The following is a 24,396-nucleotide window of genomic DNA, read 5'->3' on the forward strand; positions in this document are numbered from 1 at the left end:
AAAAATTTGCTTTTGGAGTTGTATGGCAGCCACCCGAACCGATGCAGCTATCGCATTAAAATTTTTAGAGCATATGTAGAGTATAATTGGACACATGTATACAAAATTTTATATTTATAGCTTTATTAGTCTTTGAAATATTTAAAATAAACTCTTTGAGTTGTATGGCAGTTACCCGAACCCGTTGTCCGAATTAGTCCAATTATAATAGGGTTCCTCCTTGGCACAAAAGAAAAAACTTGTGAAAGTTTGGTGTCGATTGCATTATTCGATTTTGAATTATCGTGCGATCGGACGGACGGACGGACATTTCTAAATCGACGCAGAATTTTACGCTGAGCAAGAATATATATAAGTATATGTTCATACCGCAGATGTCTCCTTCAAGTAGAAAAAAACTCCATACCAAAGTCAATATACCCTCTAATATACCACGAAGTGCAGGGTATAAAAAAACACAAAATGCAGTTAGAATTTCTTGTTTCTAAAATCCGTTTTTTTCAAACTTTTGATCTCGTTTTTCTTTTAAACCGCAGGTTGTAGGAGTCTGCAATTTTAACAACTCTTAAACATTAATAAATACTTCATTTCGTTAGAAGAATTTTTTTTCCACCTCCACCCCCTCTCAAGTTATCGCCTCTCGAAATTTGTAAAATTTGAATTTTTGGCAACTTACATTTCCGAAACCGCAAGTTTTTTCATATTTTTATAAATGCAGAAAACTAACGGTGACGCAATTAACCCTTAAAATCGAGCGTTATGTTAAAGCCTTTTTAATTTTTTTTACTTTATTTCAAAAACTGCATAAATCGTTCATCCTAAATGTAAGCAATCCTTGAAATATTTTCGTATATGAATGAAAATAATTTTGACAGTGTGGTAGATTGTTTTTCAAGTAAACATCGATTGTTTTTAAAAGCAGTATTTTCACTTGTTGAAGAGAAAAGTGCTACGATACAAACCATTGGTTTGACCTAATTTTATTTTTGTTAATAAAAATACTTGTACATATGTATTTATTTGAATAAAAATATTTATTTTTCAAAAAAAAAATTACGTTTTTCCTAATGAAATTTACTTTTTTTATAAAATACGTTTTGTGAAAGTACACATTTTTCATTAGGAGCGTTTACTTTTTAAAGAAAATGATATAGGAACACCAAGAATAACTTACAATCGCGTAAATGTAATTTTTGACCCCAACATCGGTTTATTGATATTTTTGTAATACTGGAGCATATTAAAAACTAAGATATTAAATTAATAGTTTCCTGGCAACTTGGAGAAAAATCTATTTTTTTTTTCAAAAAGCTTAATGTGACTATCTCTTATTATTAGTAATACATACCCATGACAACTAAAAGACAGGAGCCATATACACGAAAATTGTTGTACATTATTTCAGGATCTTTAGTGAAATCACCGAATATAGATGCCCATGGTGCCATGTATGTCTATGGATATAGAAATGCAAATATATACGTCATAAATGAAAATATTGTGAAAAATTATTATAATTAAGTATACTTCTGAAATATTCTAAAAAGGCATCTTGAAATATTCTTTTAATATTATGACAGAAACATTTTTTTTTCCAAACCCTTGTTTTATACACAGAGTTCATGCAAGATCCTTTACAGATTAAAAAAAAATTTTTTTTTTCAATGGTTGATAATTTTTCGGAAATATAAAGAATCCTTTATATTTCCTTATATAATTATATTATATTTTTCCTTCCGAAAAGAATCCTTTACAGAGTTTTTTTAAAGATCCTTTACAAGTTCTTGTAAAGGATCTTTAAAAAAAAAGAGAGTAACCACTTTTTTAAGTCATACTCATACTTCGAAGAAGAGAATTTACTTATATTTTTCACTTCAATTTTTGTAAGAAAATAAATGCAAATATTGAAAACAACAACATTTAAATACTCTACTTTATTTTAAGAAAATTTGTTTCTTATAGTAAAGTAGAATTGATCTTTTCGGTTCTTTCTTTTTAGGTACTATCGAACTGGTGAAAGAAAAATTATAACAGTAATTGTTTTCTAAATCAAAAAGTATACCCCATATTTTAAAAAATTTATTAAGAATGGTAAATGACGAATTATATAACTTTAAGAAAATTATTACTTTATAACTGCTCCTTAACTTGTGCTAAAAGTTATATCGAAGTTGACCCGATCTCTACTTATTTTTTATTGAAAGTATTTTTTTTTTTAAACTGTTAAAGAAGTGAGTTCTTTTTATTTGAAAATATTTTTTTTGCGTAATTATAGAACTTAAATATTAAAAAATTTTATTTTTGCAGATTTATAGGTTATATGTATATATACATAAATGCAACCAATTACAACTTACTATTATTTTTATGCTACGATTTTTCTCAAACTTGAAATATTTTTGTTGCTTATAAATAAAATTTTTAACAACGCTTTAAAAATTTGTACATACTACGATTTTGAAACGTACTTTTTTTATTAAACAATCTATTTAATTGTTAGTAAATGGCGATAAGAAAGGCCTGTAACGATTGAATTTCTATTAACATTAGAAAATGTAGGTATGTATTTCTAAAAAAATTGATTTTAAACGAAAACTTCCCTCTTTTAGCAGTAGTATTTTGCAAATATCAAAATAAAACTCCAGAATTAATGTTTATGAAAATCTTTTTAAGTTTTTTTAGATACAAACGACTTAAAATATTAAAGAACGGTGAAAAATTTTTACCATTCATGTAAACTCTTTTGTAAAAAACATTTTTTCAAAAACCATAAAAGGAAAATGAGACTTTCTCTTTCTACGCGATGGCTTTATACTTGCCAGATCAGTGAACGAATTAGCCAAAATTCAAAAAATTAGAACAAACTTCTGAATGTTTTAAATCAAAAATTCAAAATTTGTAAATACTGGAGGAACAGAAAGATTAGAAACTACTTCCACTATGATAAAAAAGGCGTAGGCCTTTTAGGCTGTTGAACATAACCTTCAAATTAATTGTTATGTCATACTAGGTTTTCTTTAATTTTCAAAAACCAAATTCTTTTACTACACGGAAGCGAAGATGTGGCTTTAATATGAACAGTTTCTAGGTATCGTCAAATATTTTATTTTACTTGAACAAAAATTTTTTGTTTTCCTCCACTTCTGGGTTATTGCTCTTCAATTTAATAAACTATTTTCTTTTTACCTTCTCGACATCATAACCACTAGTGAAATTAAAAGCAAAAATATAATATTAACCAGTGACTTCCCAAATGTACTCTTAATGTTTTAACTAGGTTAACTAAGATTCAATAACAGAATATTATTTAAATATATCGTTTTCATTGATCGTAAGGCTTGTAATCTGTATATAAGCAAAAATTTTGGACTTAAAAACAAACCGTTGGTTTGTAAAATTTCGCTTTAATTTTATTTTGCTTTGGTTTATGAAAAAAAAATCAAATTTAAACTTTTAGTTTTGCGTATATGAAATTCGCACCGATAATTGTATATAACTAAAAGTTTAGTGTTTAAGAGGCAAGAAAATGTTAAGTAAGGCTTGGAAAATCTTGTTTTGAAAAAGTTATCAATATTGTATAAACATCAAATTTTGTGCGCTAATAATACGCAATTTCCCTTTTTCTTAAATTTATTTATTTTTATCAAAATATTTCGTTAATGGTTTTTTTATAAAAGTTTGTTTACGGGTTTCTACAAAAAGGTAAAAATGCTTCCAGCTTACAGTTTGAAATTATTGCGAACATGATTATAAGTTTTTATTCGTATCATCTTATCAACAATGGTTTCTTTGGTGATGTCAGCTCGAACGATGTAATTTTGATATTAGTTGTTAACCAGTAGATATAAATCTAAGCATCAAACTCAAGTAAGATGCTCTATCAAACTACTCCAACACAATTTCAATGCACAATCCTGTCTTTTCAAATGGTAAAATTTGAACAAAAAACTCTGTGTATGTACATACATATATGTATATGTTCAATAACAAAATGCCTTAGCAGTACACACTTGGTTTTGAAGTAATAATTGTAAGATTCTTACCAAAACAATTTCAACAGCTCCTACTATATACATTGCAGCTGCTAGTGTAGTCCCTGTGTAAAACAACATTCCAACAGCTCCACCAAACTCAGGTCCCAAAGATCTAATGCACCAAAAAAAAAGAAATATATGTATATATTAAAATTGAAATAGCTTTATAAGCACAAATTTCATATAGACAATGTATACTATAAAACACTATTACAATCACTTAGGTTAAGACAAACATTAAATCTGTTGAACAAAAAATAGACAAATCAAAATTACATAGAACAAAGTTAAAAAAGGCACTATCGAGTATAGCGAAAATTTTAAATACAAAAAAATCGGCGTAAGCTTATTTTAGCTTTAATGGTTATATAGAAATTTCTCGAATCTGTTAAACCAATACATAAAAAGTTCAAGAAAATTTTTGATCTAAAACCGCCAACCGCACGTAATTGCCAAGTTTCATCAAAATCAGTTTATGTCAATAGAAAATTAACAAGAATATTGATTAAGGACTTTGCAGATTGCCTGATTTTCTGAAAGTGTAAACATTAATGCATATGCTATAACTTTGCATGAGGTTTAAAAAACTCCTTCATCCAGTTTTAAGCATTATTCAATTTTATGCTGCCAATTAGAAATTTACTGCCAAATTAGAGATTCAACCATTTAGTTATAATTCGCTTTTTATACATAAAGTACTTGTAATTCCATTTACTAAATTTGCGGATCGTACTGTGTTAACTTATTTTAGAAGAAGTGATGTAAAATGTACGGTCAATCTCAATCATAAAACGGTAAATCTTAATCATGTTTAACAAATGTAAACCAAGTATTTGTTATAAAACCGAACTATAATTTAGTTTTTCGAAACCAGTTTTAAATAATTTAAGACCTTATTGTCGCGCCCTGAATAGTGTCAAATTCCCAATAAATATTTCTGGTTTATTGATACTTGACTAACTATTGCTTCTTGATTAAAAATCCTACTTCTTTTAAATATATTACTTTGCGCAAAGATTCTGAATTTTGTTGGTCTGATCGTTAACCCAGTTTACTGAAATATTATAAGGCCTTAGGAATAATATAGGGCACCTTTATCGTTTACATTTATATTTTTAACATTTACATATATTATTAACATTTATTTATTATTATAAATTACTTCAATAAACGGTTTATATTATGTTTTTTTTCATTCAAAAATTTGATATTATGTGTGGGCTAAATTTTGTTTTATTAACATTTTAATCTTGCTTGTTTCTCAAAGCATACAAAAAGAATTGTTGGTAAAAAAATGTTCCTCTTTTTACCGACCGCATTGTGTATACAATAAGTCGGCTATGTGGTGGAAACAATTTTGCATATCGAGTTTTCGGTGAGAATGCACTTCTCTATGGTAGGGATGTCTAAAGAAAACTATTTTTAGCAACCTGTACGGTCTGTGCATTCACGCGTGTATCTCAAGTTCGACTGAACCGATTTTGATGAAATTTCATATGTAAGTTTATTTCGACCATGGATCAACTTCCTGAACTGCACTTTTTAGCGGGCCTGTCTTACATTTTTGACCATTTTGAAGAAAATATTCAGCCGATTTACTTGAAATTTCATATATAAGCTTCGCTCGGCCGTTCGCGAAACCTCCTAACTTTTGGAAGAAATCAGGTGTCAGCAAGTGGACTTTTACTACGGGCCAAATTTACATATTTGCGTATATAAAGAGAAATTATCAACCGATTTTATTGAAATTTAATATTTAAATTCTTCGTACTAAAAAAATAAACATATCATTTTTTTGGATAGGGCAGATCTCGAAAACTGATCTGCGGGCCAATTTTACGGACTGATGGAATTTCCGAAAATTTAATATTTGATAGTGTTAAAATAGTTATAAATTTTTTTATTTAACAGCGTTAAAATACTTATATAAGCCTTGAAATTTCGGCTGAAAATTTAGTTTTATTTTTTTTAGTGATTTTAAAATTCGTAAACATATATTTTAAACTTTTTCTGAGACGAATAAATTTATAATTTTATAATATTTTTTGTATTTATATTACGCTATCTCTTAAAATCTAGACGGTATTTAGTCCTAACGCTTAAAATTCGGCGTTCCTTCACAGTATACGTTATATTACACATAAACATATTATGTAGGTCAAGAAACCAAAGAAATTGGTTGTTAATTAAGCGGTTATTTGAAAACTGAACATAACGAATAGTTATGATAAGCCCACATAACCGACCGCAGAAAGTATTTCCTAATTGGCGAAAATGTTGCACAAGATTATGGAAATTTTCATGTATTAGGGACGCTAGTATGATTTTAGTTATTATAACTAAAAAAATGGAAATTTGGCTCTTAGAAGGCGTCTACTTTATGCATTACGATGGCAACGCATGAACCAGATACGTTTCGGTAGCAAGCAGAACACAAATATTAAATTTCAAGAAATTCCATTAATTAGTTCTTACATATTGTAAAAACAGAAAAATGGAAAACTTACAAAACTTCAGTTTTAGAGTCCTGATATTCCCAAAATATATCTAAGTTCATTGTTTTAACACCAATTCAAAAGAAATTGGTTAATTATTCGTCTTCATATGAACAAAAAAACTTAAAATTTGGCTTGTAGTAAAAGTTTCAATAAAAATAATAAAATTCACATTTTTTATCAAAATAACGGTTCTTAAAAGTGTCAACGGTTTTTTAGAATGATAGTACATTAAGAAATTGATCGTAAATGAGAAATAGAGCTTTTAAAATCAATAAAAATAAAAAATAATGACAATTTTTTGGTTTTTCCTGAAGTTCGAACGATTATTCCGAAAGTACACAAAATACATAATCAAGCAAGATGTTTATTTTGAGCCTTTCACTAGACCTTTCAGAAACTGTCTGTTTGAAGCCCCTATCTTTTTCGGAACGGAAGTTATAATCAAAAAAGCTTAGAAAACTTAAAAATTCGTCAAAATTCGTTAAAATACCTGTATCTCGAAAACTCTTGAGATTTCGTACCTACTCCGGAACAAAAGTTTTACGAATTTTCGACCCTCTAACCAATGGTATGTGTTGTTGTATACCTTTCTGAATCACCCTGTATATAAATTTTCATTACAATCGGTTTAGCCGAAATTAAGAAAATGCGAAATTTGGTGCAATCAAATAGCCTCCCTTATTTACTGACCCTGTGCAGTAAATAAAGTTAATAAAAAAAGAATAAGAAATTAAACAGTAATATTAAAGAATTGCTTGTATAAAAATTGTACCCACCAGTGTTGGAATCAGTAAACTTTAGAAGGGCTCAATTTTAGTTGAAAAAAGTGCCAAAAAGGGCCTTTTTTAAAAAGCCTTTTAAAAAATCTTTTACGCATTTATCACAGCTGGGGATAGCCACCTATTTCTGAATTTGGTTTTAATTTTTGTAAAATTATTATGTGAAATAAGCTGTTTCAGCTGCTGCTATAGAAAAAAACTGACAAGCTCTTTGTCTAACTCGCGCTTGGCAACATAATTTCATTTAACTTAATGCTTACATTAAAAATCTGAAAAATTCTTGCTATATTAGAAGCTCCGGTATAGCAATTGAGTTCTGGTTGTTACCGGAACTAACTGGCGAGCATTTCAGTGAATTCGGGTAGCACAAAGGGAAACTCTACTAAGAGCCAAATTTACATTTTTCTAGGTATGTTAACTATAAGCTTACTAATCCCCTAAAAGTTGGAAAGAAGTATTCAACAGGCTTTTTTATAATATTCTGTAACAGTTTCACTTAACCAGACAATACACATTACGATCGTTTATGTGCTGATCACATCAAATTTTTTATTTTATGTTCATTAACGGATTGATCAACTTTTGGGATATATCAGTTCGCGTGAATTTATAATATTCGACCAATAATATTATTTAGAGTATTTCATTCTTTCAAAATTGTTTTATAAATATTTGAAGAAAACTTTCAAAATAAAAGAAACAAAAAGTAGAAACATATATTTATTTTTTACCTTGATATCATAAAATAACTGCCACCTGCCGGCACCACTCCATTCGTAGCAATAGCAGACATTGATATAGCTGTCAACATAGTCTAAGATAAAAAAGAAAGGTTTATACAAAGGTAACCATAGTAAACAATTCAAATATAAAAATAAAAAAAAGGCGGGTTAAAAAAAAACAAGCGGATGAGAATGCAAAAAAAAATGCAATATTAGCTTATCTAAATGTAATAAACAAAACAAACGAACTGATTAGTTCAAAGTATTACTCTTATTTATAATAAAACAATTCATAAAATTGTGTTCACAGGACGCTTTATATAACAGTTCTTTATTTAAGAATTATAAATTTTTTATAATTCTCATATTTTTATAATTCTTTACAGTTTTTCTAACAGTTATCTAATTCAATCAATCGATCTAAAACAGTTACAGTATTTTATGATTCCTATCTTTAGCCTACCTTTTTAAAACTGACTCTTAAAGAATAATCTACTTTGCTGTGGTACAGGAGCTGTTTTGATTTATGAGTCTCAAGATCTATATCCAGCTGAAAAATGAAACGAAAATACAATCAATCTTTTCTTCGTACATATCTGCTGCATCGAGTCCTTTCTTACAAATTGCTTTATTTCCTATTTTATGCCTTGACGCCATTTCGCAAGCAAATATAAAACTATAACAATTCGCAAATTAAATTCGCGAGACAAGAAAATAGTTTTGCAGCATATTTTGTATGTATATCCTTGCGAATTTAGTAAAAGTTATAATAAAAAGTCAAATTTTTATGTAGAAAGTGTATAATTATATTTTATTAAGTTTCATCATCATAATCATTTTCGTCAGACAATACAAATACTAACATAAAATTTAGTTTTTTATTTTCAAAATATATAGCGTAACGCGTACAAATATTGACACTCTGAAAAATTGATACAATTGTGAATGCCCAAATTGGAGTAGCGCATTTCGAGTAATTACCAAAATTAATTATGGATTCTAATTATTTGACATTTTCTTCATTATTTGTTTTTTATATAACAAATTTTAATCAATAAGTAGGCTTTTTTTTAAAGAATAAAAAATGAATATTACAGAATTTATTTTAGGCAAAAAAATTATGAAAATCATCATTAAGAACTTAAATATGTAAATTTAGTAATTTTTAAGGTTCCTGCGATGTTTTTAATATAATTGTTGCGCTTTTGGAATGAATGAGCGTTTAATTTTATATAAATGTATGTAATCAAAAATTAGAAAAAATTTACTTTACGGTTATAAAGTAGGGATGTCAATAATTGATCAAATTTTCGATAAATTTCTATTATCGACATGAGGTGTCAATAGCTATATGGAAGTCAAAAATTGCACAATTCGCAATAAAAACAAAAGAGCGCACTCAATTGAGTTATTAACTCTTATAATGAGAGTTAATCTCCATTAAAAGAGTTTTTAAAACATAAAACTCTCATAACAGAACTAGTATAAGAGTGAGTTAAAGCATATAACTCTTATACCAAATCTAGTATGGGAGTTACGAAAACTCTCACAAGCCACTTATAATGGTGTTACTAGAAAGAGAGAGCAATACATTGTAGAATAAATACATCGGTCTTACTTCGAACTTTATAAAAAAAAATGTCTATTCTGCTTTTAATAATATTATTTTTTTAACAAAAATGATTTTGTTTCATATGTTTATATATATGATATGTCATCAATAAATATTTGTATTCAAAAATTCAATATCATAAAATTATAAATATGGGAAATTGAAACAATTTTTGTGCTATGATTATAAATCAAAAAATTGCTGGCTCTAAAATTTTATTGATAAAACTAAAACTAATTAAATTTCTGGCTCTAAAATTTTACTGCCTACTAAAAATAATTAAAATTAAAAAAATTTTTAAACGTATTTTTTAATCCTATATAATATCTTATTCCTTCTTTTTTACATAAATTTTAAAATTCAAGAATTGTTAAGCAAAAAAATAAATATACTAATGTGCGTAAGTTCCAACAAAAGCTTTATCATATTCAAATAAAATTATAATTTTGCATTTCAATAATTTTAATTCAATAATTTCTGTACAATAAATATTTTTCGAATTTTTTTCCAAAAAAAGAATTCTCAGTCTCATTAGGGTTAGAATTTAGATAAGGAAAAATAGCAATACTAAAATGACTGTGCCTAATAACTAGACTTATGAAAATTAAATTCCTAAATATATATAGAGGTACATATATCATTATTCGTTCCCGTTTGTAACACATAAAATGAAGTTGACACTAATAATTCTCGAGCCCTTAGTTAAAAAAAATATTTCTGATGCTTACTTTTTATATAAATGAAAGAAATAACATTATAAATGTCATTAAAATAAGTCAACGAAAAGCAAAAACAGCAATTTCACAACGAATTATTAAATTAATTACAATTTATATAACATTTAAGATATAAATATATATACTGATATATACTGATTGCTTAAACCCGTGTATAATTTATAAACATATTTTTGCGTATAAAATACGTCATGTTATGACACTTGCTTATAAAGGAATTCTTTAAGAACAAAATTCTACAAGAGTTGACATTTTATAAAAAATACTTTACGAGAATTAAAAATTTTTTAAAGTGTGCTGAAGGTAGTTCTGCTATGAGAGTAGCAGAATTTTTAACACTACAAGGGTTAAGTCTTTATTATAAGAACCTTAAGAGAATTGCATAAAAAGAAAAAAAGAAAAAATAGAGTTCACGATGTCAACTCGGTGATACTCGTACGAATGTGTTATCCTAAATATGCCATAGATGACTATGGGATAGACTATGAGTTTAAGTTGTCATATTAACATATTAATGTAAGCAAAATTTCAGTACTGCGTTTTCTATAGTTTCTAAGATATGGCCAAACTACTATTGAAGTTGTATAGCTACTACCACAAAGAGCCAAGCAATTTCAACGACTTTTATCAATCACATTGGCCCTACTATCATACTTGCTTGTGTGACATTTCAATATCAGCTTCTATAATTTCATGGATAGAGCCAAGTAACTTTTGAAGTTGTATGGCAGTAGGGCACATCGGCCCTACTTATATATTTGTGCAAAATTTCAATGCCACAGCTTTTATAGTTTCTGAGAAATACCCAAATAACTTTGGAAGTTGTATCACAGCTATCAGAAGGAGTAAAGCAATTTCAATAATATGAAAAGAAAACTTCCTTTTATTCGGAATAAAATACTTTTTTTATTTTTTGCTAATATATTTCGTGCGCTAAATACGCACTTTATCAAAGCTAATTTTCTTCTAATTAAGACAACAAACAATAAAAATTGAAATCTTTTAAAATTAGAATATTACACCTGACTTAACCTAATTATCTACTTGACTTAATCTAAAATTTAATTATTATTTTGTTATTAATTACAAACTAAAATTATACTTGTTTTAATCCCTTAAACTGGACAAATAAATAATTTAAAGAGTAGGCAATCATTGTTTGATTTGTATATCTGCATGCTTTAATGAACTTCTCTCCTGCGTTTTCCTTTTACCTCGCTTAATACCATTAGGTTATCTTCCATAATTATGTGATCCGTTTCATAAATGTGTTTTGCAACCATTGAATCGAAATGCCTGTCAAATCCTACTCTCCTTACATGTTTTATTTCACTTAAATGTTCCTTAAGTCTTGTTATAACGGGTCTCTTCGTTTGTCCTATGTAAAATTTATCGCAATTATTACAATTGATTTTGTACACACCGCATCTTTCATGTATCTTCAATTTATCCTTAGCCGAATTTAACAAACTCCTAAGTTGATATTTACTATTGGTTTCCGATGTCCGAATATTGTGTTTCCTTAGTTGTTTATTTATCAAGTTTGTACAGTGATGATCATAACTTAAAGATGCCCATGTTGTTCTTTGTTCTTCCAATGTGCTGTTCTGTTTAAACAATGTGTTCATATTCTCCTGCTCAATTTTTCGTTTTTTCTTCCTAATGAGTTTGTTAATATGTTCAGCAGAATAACCGTTCTGCACAGCCGTGTCCAAAATGAAGTTTACTTCTGACCTATAGTCGTGTCTGTCCATCGGTGTGGTTAGTATTCTATGGATCATAGAGTTGAACGCCGCCATTTTATGTTTCGTCAAATGGTACGAATCCTTTGGAATGCATCTTTATGTTGTTGTTTTCTTCCTATATAACTTGAATCTAATTTTTTCAGATTTTCTTTTCACCAGTATGTCCAAAAAAGGTAACACTCCATTTTCCTCAATTTCGAATGTAAATTCGATGTTTCTATGTAATTTGTTGATGCATCTGTTTATATTCTCCAGTGCTTCTTTGTTCACTATCTCGAAGACGTCATCAAAATACCGCATCCATACTCTAGGCATCAGAGAATCCTCTAGGCATCCGAGAATTTATGTTCAAATTGGAAAAAAGAATAAAGGAGGATTCTCTAGTTTTATCTAGAAGGAGGATTCTCTAGATAGTTTGTAAATAATAACAAAAAACAAAAAAAATAAATAATCCAATTCTAGATTAAGTCAGGTAGATTATTTTAAGTCAGGTATAATATTTCTAATTTTAATATATTTCAATTTTTATTGTTTGTTGTCTTAATTAGAAGAAAATCAGCTTTGATAAAGTGCGTATGTAGCGCACGAAATATGTTAGCAAAAAATAAAAAAAAGTATTTTATTCCGAATAAAACGAAGTTTTCTTTTCATACCGATAAAAAAAAAAAAGAATTATATTAAATTATCAACCATTGAAAAATATTTTTTTCAATTTCAATGACTTTTAGCAAACACATTGCACACAATAAAATAAATTTTGAAGTTGTATGGCAGCTACCCGAACCAGTACCAGGAGCTTTTACGTTATGACATTTGAAGTATACTTTTACTTCCTGTAAATTGAGATTTGGGAAACCAGTGATCAATACATACGTGAAAGGACTATATCAATCGCATACAGATAAAATTAATATTGTATAACTTCTATTATCCACTTGTCCTAGTTGTATAAAACATTAGTTTTAAAATATGTTTTTTTTTTTTTTTTTTCTTATAAAAATATGTCAATAACTGTATATTTTGGTGTAAATGTTATAAAGTTTTAAATCATTAATGCATATATTTCTGAATCAATTCCAGGAATACCAAACATCAAACGACCTATTGTTCATTAATAGATCATTTGATGGATTGATTCATTCTGTTGCACGAAATTATATAGATCAAACCCCTCTTTTCCATTTAATTTTGTTAATCAATTTCCATTGATATATACATAAATAAACTTCACGGCCAAAGCTTTAAAAAGTAAGCCTTTCATCCCTGTTCCTTTCACGTTAACTTTATATTAGTTGTTCGAAAGCTATTAATTCTAATTTTTAAAAAAACGTAGTAAATAATTCATATTAAAAAAATACACTCCAAGGCGAAATAGTAGAAGTCATAACCGAGAATATTTTATATAAAGAAATTTTTTAAAGTGCTTCCTAGTACTTGTCGTAAGTGTATCTACTTTTTTTTTAAAATTTAAATATAAAAAAAGAGAAAATGAAAATTATTTCAAAATATTGATAAAACTTAAACTCTATTTAAAATATAATAAAGATAATAAAATATAAGCAGACATCTTAACTCTATCAGAAATTTTTTTTATAGACTTAGAATTTCATACAAAAAAACGTGAAAATTTTATTTTTGTACTTTTCAGATTTTTAAATTCTTTTTTTCAGTTTTTTGGATGGGGAATTTTTAAGATGGGGAAGAAAAATATACTGAAAATTACAAAATTTATGAAAATATTCAAGTAGGTACAAAAACCAAATGTTAAAAATTTAATTTCTGACTTGAACCAATATTCTTTTTAAAAAACTGAAAAGTAGAAATTTCCCTTAAAAAAAATTAATAAAAAGCATTTCTTTGTGTGCGTATATTTATGAAAAATACAAACACAAATACAAATATTGCTGTTAGAAATACACATCCCCACATACTTATAATAAAAATACAATTCAAAAATTTTTCAAAAATTTGAAAATTTTTAAAATCTTGAAATTATTCAGTTCATATGATTTGATTTTCAACATTTTTTTTTTCAAAACAATACTATGTTTTTTACACCCTTCCCTCCGTGAAGGGAATATTCACTTTGTATGGAGTTCACTTTGGTAACCACTTGAAGGAGTCGTCTCCGGTATGGACATATATATATATTTTTGCTCAGCTTAAAATTCTACGTCGATTTAAACACGTCCGTCCGATTCCACGATAACTCAAAACTGAATAATACAATCGACACTATTACAAAAATATTAAAGCTAGATTCATGACACTCGGCAGTCGTGTGTCCAGCTTCAAGTTAGATGTAATTCTGAAGTTTTGGTGGAATTGCTTGACAGGTTCGTGTAGCTGCCATTCAACTCCGAAAGTTAATTTTAAATATTTGGAAAAAGGTTAAAGCTAGATTCATGACACTCGACAGTCGTGTGTCCAATTTCAAGTCAGATATATTTCTGAACTTTAGGTGAAATGTCTTGACTAGTTCGTGTAGCTGCCATACAACTCCGAAAGTTAATTTTAAATATTTGAAAAAATATTAAAGCCAGATTTATGATGTTCGGCAGTCGTGTGTCCAATTTCGAATCAGATATATTTCTGAGGTTTTGGTGGAATGACTAGACACTTTCGTATAGCTACCATACAACTACGAAAGTTAATTTTAAATATTTTAAAAATATTAAAGCTAGATTAATGAAACTCGGCAGTCGTGTTTTCACTTACAGGTCAGACATAATATTCGTGAAATTTCTTTTAAGTGGTTTGACAGGTTCAAGTAATCAAAGTTATTTCTAATTAGCAATCAAAGTTTTTTCTAAATATTTCAAAAACAAAGTTTTAAACTCAGATTATCAAAGTTTAGGTTCAGTTTAACGTTAAGTCGGTTTATACCGACTAAAACGTTTTTACGTGTTATTATTAAAAATACTGACTGCATTAATATGTATACATTTTGTCATAGAATGTATAGACACATAGACATTTGTTTCTTATGAACAAAATAAATTATTTACAGATCGAAATGGTTTTTTATTAAAAGTAGCTAACAAAATTAAAAAAGTTCGTTCAAACTTGAAATGGTTTATAAAGTAACAATTTTCCAAGTGAGAATACTGCTTTTTAAAAAACTTAGAAGCGTCAAGATATCGCTCGAATTCAATGATTGATTGCGTCATTTACAGTTAGCTTTCATTCATATAAATTTGAATAAGCCGAAACTTTGAAAAGTATTTAAGATAAGCCTAAACTATTACAAATTTGGTGAGGCAAAAACTTGCGAAGGGGTGGAGTTGAAAAATATTTTTTAATTTTATTTTAGAAAAGTTTCAGACTTTTTCTCAACCATTTTTATTGAAGAAAACCGATATCAAAAACTAGAAAAGGAGCAGGCTTTAGGTAATGGTTAGTTTAAGCAGATATTTCTATTCAATATTCAATTATGCTTTGCCGCTGTAAAAAGCACCAGCCACAACTTTTCTTTATTTGAATATTTAAGGTTTCTTTAAACTGACTTTTTGGGAGGTTATAACTTTGAAAATGAACACAATACTATTTTGCTTCTACCGTAATTTAAAAAAATATATTTGTGCATACTCAAGAAAGTAAACAAAGTTAAAAACATAGGTTGTAAAAATAAATACATTTATGTTGTTAATAAATACATTTATATCCACTACGCCCATATTTAATGCCGTTTTTTCGTACCTTGCTACTGAAGATTGTATGCCAGTGCGCACAATAATGTTACGTGTAAAAGCAAGGAATGTTGTAGATAAATTTTTATGAATGTCAAAATTTTGCTGTTTAATATAGGAGTTATACTATTTTTCACAAAAATATAAAGAAATTGTGAATAATTTTTGAAAATATATTTTCATATTTTTTCTATAAATTTCTATAATATTTGCAAACATTTTTAAACAAATGTTTCATAATCCGTGATGATGAAAATAGTTGCGACTTGGCAGAAAGTGAAAACAATAACGGTGATTCCTTGCAGTTTTTTACGAAAATATTTTTCGTGTGTGAGAGGAAAGGAAGCTTGAATTTCTAGCGGTAGTTAGGTTAGTTAAAGAAAATCAGATTAAACGAGGAAAAATAGAGTTGACCGTGTCAGCTCTGTGATACCCATACGAATTTGTTATCCTATGTGCGAAAAAATATACCACAGCCGACTATGGTACAGACTATGACTTTAAGTTGCTGTATTATCATTTTAATTTATGCAAAATTTTAGTACTGTGATTTCAATAATATTATTTTCTAAGATATGATCAAATAACTTTTGCAGTTGTACGGCAGCTACGACAAGGAGCCAAGAAATTTCAACGACTTTTATCAATCACATTGGCCCTACTAATATATTTGCTTGTGTGAAATTTCAGTAGCACAGCTTTTATGGTTTCCAAGATATAGCCAAATAACTTTTGAAGTTATACGACAGCTACCAGAGCTGTCAAGAGCCAAGTAATTTTAACGACTTTCATGAGACACATTGGTGCTACTAATATATTTACTTGTGCGAATTTCCAATACCAAAACTTTTATAATTTCTAAGATATAGTCAAATTAATTTCGAAGTTGTATGGCAGCTACCCGAACCAGCAACCTGATAACATTCAATTTTAATAGAGTTCTGGCATATATTGTAATTAATCATTTGTGAAAATTTAGTGAACTTAGCTCAATTAGATATTCATATAAAAACATTAATGAACTTGTTAATATTTTTATGTAATATAAATTAAATGTTTATTAGCACTTTTCCAAGAAGTTTTTGAAAAAAAGTGTTTATTAGTTTCAGTCTGTCCGTCCGTCCGTTCGCGGACACTTTTTGTTTACAAAACTTCTACACCCTTGAAGATAGGAAGCTGAAATTCAATATGTACATAGATCTTTACTAGAAACTTATTTCCTTAGAACAAAATTTTTACCTATCTCCCCCCCTCTAGAACCATGTGCATTTTTCAAATTTTGTAAATGCGGAAAAGCAGTGTGATGCTTCTGATATCACGGCATACTACACTTGAACTTTAAAAAAACAAAAGGGCCGTTCATATTTACCGTTATCTAAAATCCATTTTTTTCCAAATTTTTGATGTCGTTTTTCTTCTAGACCACAGGTTGCAAGAGCCTGAAATTTTAGCAGCTTTTAGATGCAAATAAATAGTTTATTTCGTTAGAAGAAAATTTTTTCCAACTCCACTCCATCTCAACCTGAACTTCGTGCTGGCTAGCTCAAAACTTCAATATTTTTCACGAAACCAATTTTTTACATCCCCGAAATTTGTTCCAATTAAATCTTCGGCTCTATTGAGTATATAAATCTCCAACATATCAATGTATATTAGTGCACTTATTTTTGTTGGTACCCATACAATAGAATTTTTTCCTTGAGCGCAAAAAACAGCCCAAACCATAACGCTGCCTCCTCCGGAGTTTTGCCTTAATTTCACCTCGTCCCTTATACTTTTGTCATGCCAATAGTATGAAAAGCCGCCCGGACCGTCTAAATTGAGTTTCTTTCCATCGCATTGAATTTCATTTTACATTAATTCCCATATGGCCTTTAGTAAATGCAATCTTGCGATTTTATGTCACTTTAAAAGTTCAGGTATCTTTAATGTTTTTTTATAAATTATATTCTCATTAGTTCTCAGTATTTGCTGTGCACGACGCTTCTTGATTGGCAGATTTAAATTATTAATATTTGAGCTGCTAAAGGTCTGTATTGCCCTGGATCTTTTCTTATTTCCCGAGAGATTAGAGACTTTTACCATGTTTCTCACCTAACAATAAAAAATTTCTTACAACCGTGTGAGATTTGCAAGTTTTTTGACTTATTTTCCTTTTCCCTTAGTTTCACTTATTTCTCAACTCATTATAAACCTCGATTTTTGATTTTTCAGTTTCCGTTAAAAGTTTTCCTCTAGGCATTTTAAATAATTATATTTTTTTGGCACATGAAAAAAAAACAAATTTAAAATAGCGAATATTCTTATTTTTTGTCAGTGCAATATCAAAAAAGTGCACAATTTGCCGGTGTTTTTATGTGATTTACAATAAAAGCGAGAGATTTAAAATTGCAAGCAGTAATTAAATTAGCTGCCTTAATGTCGCCTTAAATATAATAACACATGTTTTGGAGAAAATATTTAATCAATAAAAAGGCCAAAAAAAAAAAAATTCTCGAAATTCGAGTAGAAAACAACATCGCATTAGCAAGTGTTTTTATGTGAATTGCTCTGACTCTATATATATTCTAGCTAAGTGTAAAATTCTGCTGTGATTTAGCCATGTCCATCCGTCCGATCGCACGATAACTCAAAAAGGAATATGGCAATCGACACCAAACTTTCACAAGCTGTTTCTTTTCTGACAAGGACAGCTGCTTTTATAATTGGACCACTTCAGATAACCGATTCGGGTAGCAGCCATACAACTCAACAAATATTTTTTAGATATTTCAAAAACTAATAGAAGTATAAATATGAAATTTTGTATACGTGTGTCCAATTATATTCTACATATGCTCCAAAAATTTTAATAGGTTGCTGACTCTACTATGATTGTAGCTGCCGTACAACTCAAACAGCAAATTTTGTATATTCGGAAAAATGGTAAAACTAATTCATAAAATTTTGTAATCGTGTGTTCAATTATAGATCAGATATATTCTTGAAGTTCTGGTTAAATGGCTTGGCAGGTTCGGGGAGCTTCCATACAACTCAAAAAGGTAATTTTAAATATTCGGGAAAATAACGAAGTCAAGTTCATGCTATTGGGCAGTCGTGTGTTCAATTGCAGATCACATATATCCCTGAAGTTTTGGTGAAATAACTTGACAGTTTCGTTACCTGCCATACAACTCCAAAAGCTAATTTTATATACATATTTGGAAAAATAATAAAGTTAAATTCATAAACCAAGGTAGTCTTGTGTCCGATTAAAGGTCACAAATACCTCCGAAGTCTTGGTGCAATGGCTTGACAGATTAGGGTAACTGCCATACAACTCTAAAAGCCAATTTGAATTATTCGGAAAAATAATAAAGCTAGATTTATGAAACTTGGCCGTCACGTGTCCAATTGTAGGTTACATATATTCCTGAAGTTCCGACGGAATGGATTGTTATTTGCGGTAACTGTCATACAAGTTCAAAAGCAAATTTTAATTATTTGGGAAAATAACAAAGTTAGGTGTATGAAACTTGGCAGTTGTGTGTCCAATTATAGATCAGACGTATCAACGCAGTTTCTATAGAGTGGTTTGATAGGTTCGAGTACTTGGTATACAGCAATTAAAGGTAGGTTTTTCAAAAACCAATTTTATAAGAGTACCAAGATTCAGGTCGTGCAATAATTCAGTCGGCTTATATTGACTAAACCGTGTTTACCTGTTTATGTTTGATTTTACTCATAAACTTGAGTATCCAAAACAGTTTTGCGTTAATTACATGCATTTATATTATGTTGTAAATTAAAAAATAGTATTCATGTATATGTAAATATGTAAATATGTATATAATAACTTAAGTTTAATTCATTTGCAGCCTAGGTGGTCGCTACATTTGACATCATGTAAATTTAAAGTAAATAAAACAAATAACTCTATGAGAAACACTCATCAAATTTTCGTGAAATTTAATTTTTACAAATATCATTTAATGTTTATAAACTTATAAATTTTTTGGGATTGTCAAGGTTTGGAGACCAAACCAGATGCCGAAATTTGATTTGTTATCGTATCTATGGAACTAATTGGCGGAATTTCTTGAAATTTGATATTTAAGTTTTGTTGATTACCAAAACTAACTGACCCACTGGCGCTGGAAACGGGAAAAAGAGGACATAAAGAATCACTTTTTACCGATCGTATTGTGTATACAATAGGTATGTTATGTGATGGCAACAAATTTTGCATATCGAGTTTTCTATGGGAATACACTTCTCCAGAGTAGGGAAGTGTAAATAAACTGTTTTTAGCAACCTGTCGGTCTGTCCGTCTGTCGGTCTGCCGGTCTATGTGTGCACGCGTGTATCTCAAGTTCTGCTGAACCGATTTTGATGAAATTTTATATGTAAGTTTACTTCGACCATGGCATGGATTGATCAACTTTTGGGATATATCTGGCCTCGGCAACTGCACGTTTTAGCGGGCCTGTTTTATATTTTTGACCATTTTAAAGAAATTATTTAGTCGATTTTCTTCAAATTTCACATATAAGCTTCGTTCGACCGTCCGCGAAACCTCCTAACTTTTGGAAGAAATCAGGCGTCAGAAACTAGACGTTTACTATGGGCCAAATATACATTTTTGCGTATAGAAAGAGAAATAATCAACCGATTTCATTAAAATTTAATATTTAAATTCTCCGTACTAAAACAATGAATATATAAATATTCATATATACGCTCATATTTAATGCCGTTTTTTCATACAATGCTACTGAAGATTGTATGCCAGTGCGCACAATAATGTTACTTGTAAAAGCAAGGAATGTTGTAGATAAATTTTTATGAATGTCAAAATTTTGCTGTTTAATATAGGAGTTATACTATTTTTCACAAAAATATAAAGAAATTGTGAATAATTTTTGAAAATATATTTTCATATTTTTTCTATAAATTTCTATAATATTTGCAAACATTTTGAAACAAATGTTTCATAATCCGTGATGATGAAAATAGTTGCGACTTGGCAGAAAGTGAAAACAATAACGGTGATTCCTTGCAGTTTTTTACGAAAATATTTTTCGTGTGTGAGAGGGAAGGAAGCTTGAATTTCTAGCGGTAGTTAGGTTAGTTAAAGAAAATCAGATTAAACGAGGAAAAATAGAGTTGACCGTGTCAGCTCTGTGATACCCATACGAATTTGTTATCCTATGTGCGAAAAAATATACCACAGCCGACTATGGTACAGACTAGGGGCCCAAAACCTCACTGTCTCCTCCTAGTGGTGGGCCTGGTAATGGGGGATGATAAAGGGGTGATTGAAACGATCAAAGTTACGTTCGTGTCGTGGTCATGTCTCGCGGCGAGCCTCTTGCTTTGTGAGTTTCAGCCCTATATCTATACGTCAGCTGACGACAGGCGTCCCAAGTCAAGGTGGAACAGCATATGCCGATGACTGCGTGGCTAAGGGGGAGCTTAGTCGTTAGTATGCGGACTCTGGATACCAGGCGCCCTCCAGTTTAAATGAGCCTTCCCATGGTATGCCGGGCTCTGCCATGGGTGACTTTACTTTCCCGCGCTACTCGTGGGACCAGAAATGGAAAACAACAACAACAACAACAAGACAAATAACAACAGTGACAACAACAACAACGACACTAAGGACAACATACAACCACTTAGTGCTCAAGGGTCTTCGGAACCAGAGCTTCTCTTAACTGACGCAGAGGAGGAACTCCTTCTCACGCCAGTGGAGGAAAAGGCGGCGCCTCCGATGGAGACGGATAATCAGGATCCTCTTGGACCTATTATCCAAAAAACTGAGGAGGACCTGAAAAGGTTGAACATCAGGGGAAAAAAACAATATTTCTCTGGTGCATCCAAGCGGCGTATCGCGGCTTATATCAGGGATGGCATGTCCCCAGAGGAAGCTCGCAGATACGAGAAGGAAAGGCTGGAAAAGCTGAAGGCCTGCGGATCGGTTGTTGTGGCCGACCATCCCCAAAAGAGGGAAAGGTCGGAAAGCAACACCCCTGATGCAGGGCCCTCAAAGAAGAGGTCAATGAAGGGCAATGTTGAGGAAAAGGTCCCTGGGAACATTCCTCAACAAAACCCGAAAATGACTTCTTATCGGGATGCAGTAGCACAGGTCAAGGTGGCCATCACTCATAGACTGCATCCAGAGGAAAGGCTATCCGAAGTCCAGATGGGGAAAATCAAAGTAGCTATCATGGATGAAATGGATAGGGTTGTGGACTCTCATCCAAAATTCACTGCAGCGTTGCAAAGGGACGGATGGATATCCGTAACATGCAACAATCAAAACACCAGGGAGTGGATAACCAGTGTCTGCAGGAAGATAAAGCCTTGGGACGGTTGCGATGTCATGGTACTGGATGGCGGCAGCATGCCCAAACAGCATGTCTGCGTCACCTACGTACCAAAGGACGAGACAACCGTCAGTCTCTCCAGGGACAAATTTCTAAGTAGGATAGGGAAGCAAAATCCCAGCCTCAAGATAAGTTCCTGGAGGGTGCTGAGGATGGATAAGGAAAAGGACGGGGGCTGCTTCATCACCTTTTCCGTGGATGATTCCGGATTGGAAGATCTACGGAAAGCGGAGTTCCGACTTTTCCTGAATTTCTTCCGTGTTACCGTTCGGGTTAAAGGAAGAAAATCCTCTCAAGGTGCTGGCGGCAGGGCAGGACATAATAAAAAACCAGTGCCCACCGCGACAACGACAACGACGAGCACTTCAGGCCAACCAAAAGAGCCAAAATTCATTGGAAAGTCTGAAGTCGCTCCGAAAATGGCGGCAAGGGAAACGGAAGAACCATCGACAAGCACGCCAAATACAAGCGTCCCGGGGGAACCAAAAGGGCTCAAGCCCATTGGGAAGCCCGGAAATGCTTCGGTATTTGCTGTTGGAGGGGCTAGCGTGACACCTGGGGCGGCAAAAGAGGCTGTGGCAGGGCAGGCGCCCACCAAGATGTGTAAAAAGGCGAAAATGGGAGGTAAGGCTCATGTAAAGCCTTTGTCTAAAGGGCCAAAGCCCATAGACAAGAGCCGGAGGAAATAATATGGCTGTGAGGTGCATCCAAATAAATCTACAGCATGCTAGGGCATCTACTGATGTTCTGGCTCATAGATTTATGAAGGATCACCTCGATATCGCCCTTATCCAAGAGCCTTACATAGTGAAGGATCAGGTTAAGGGCCTAACAGGTGAGCTATTGTATGATAATACAACTGGGGGCAGGCCTAGGGCTTGCATATTGTTTAGTAAAAAGCTAACGTATTTTCCCATTCCAGATTACTGTTCTAAGGATCAGGTAGCTGCGTTGGTGAAGGTGAAGTCCTGCGGGGGCTGGACAGAGTTCATTGTGTGCTCATCCTACCTCCCGGGGGACTGTGCCCACCCGGACGAGCAACTGAAGGATCTAGTGGACTTTTGTGGAAGGAGGAACTTCCAACTTATAATAGCAAGTGATGCCAATGCCCACCACACCGTCTGGGGAAGCAGCAATATAAACAAAAGAGGTGAGTGCCTACTTGAATTTATATATAGCAATAAATTAATGATTATGAATGAAGGCAATAGGCCGACATTCATAAATGCAATTAGGGAAGAGGTCCTTGACATCACCCTTTGCACTGAATTTATCGGCAGTAGGGTTGGTGGATGGCATGTCTCAACTGAGACATCCATGTCCGATCATAGGCAGATTAGGTTTGATATCATGGTCTCCGGGGGCCTGGCAGAAGAAATATATCGGGTGCCCCAATCTACAGATTGGAGTCAATTCGAAACGCTCCTCATGGATGCGATTAGATCCGTTCCTGCTTCTGTCAGAACGGTGATGGATATCGAACTGGCCAGCGAGGCTCTGACGGCGGCTGTTACTAATGCCTATCACGGGAGCTGCCGTGCTAAGCCGAGGCGGAGCAATAGGAAGTGCCCGTGGTGGAATGAGGAGCTTTCAAGGCTTAGACTAAAGACCAGGAAGCTATTCAATAGGGCCAAAGCGTCAGGTTCGTGGGAAGAGTATAAGGACTCACTCACAAAATACAATAAAGAAATTAGGAAAGCGAAGAGAATCTCGTGGAGGGCGTTCTGCAAGGGCATTGATGAACTCCCCAGCAGTGCGCGTCTTCACAGGGTGCTTTCCAAAAAGTATGCTAGTAGGTTGGGCCTAATGGAACGTCCTGATGACTCCATGACTGAGAACGGAAGGCAGACGTTGGAGCTTATGGCGTCAACGCACTTTCCTGACTCGGAGATTCTTCGGAATCACTCAAATGCAGTCATCGAACCGGGGGCACCCTGGCCCAGGAGGGATGACTGGCAACGATCCCGTCTAGTCTTCACGATGGGCAGGATTAGATGGGCTGTTTTCTCTTTCAGGCCCTTCAAATCTCCAGGTGATGACGGGATATATCCTGCATTTTTGCAGAGGGGTTTCCAACATATCGCTAGAGCACTGTTGGGAATTTTTCGCGCCAGCTATGCGGGTTACATTCCTCAGGCATGGAGGGTGGCTAAAGTGACGTATATTCCGAAGGTGGGTAAGCGACCAAGCAACCACCCAAGGTCGTTCCGTC

General features: G+C 31.7%; 1 protein-coding gene across 1 annotated transcript in view; it reads right to left on the bottom strand.

Moving 5' to 3' along the window:
* The window catches only part of LOC129616280 (solute carrier family 12 member 7), a gene marked incomplete at its 5' end in the record, with an annotated part of 277,715 nt that overhangs the window by 133,619 nt on the left and 119,700 nt on the right, over window positions 1-24,396 (bottom strand). The window contains 3 exons of the mRNA XM_055531859.1: window positions 1,349-1,454; window positions 4,044-4,146; window positions 8,043-8,125. Of these exons, the coding sequence (XP_055387834.1) occupies window positions 1,349-1,454; window positions 4,044-4,146; window positions 8,043-8,125 (292 nt within the window). The remainder of the gene's footprint in view (window positions 1-1,348; window positions 1,455-4,043; window positions 4,147-8,042; window positions 8,126-24,396) is intronic.

This window comes from Condylostylus longicornis, unplaced genomic scaffold, assembly GCF_029603195.1.
Source record: "Condylostylus longicornis isolate FDR11 unplaced genomic scaffold, ASM2960319v2 ptg000171l, whole genome shotgun sequence".
NCBI lineage: Eukaryota > Metazoa > Arthropoda > Insecta > Diptera > Dolichopodidae > Condylostylus > Condylostylus longicornis.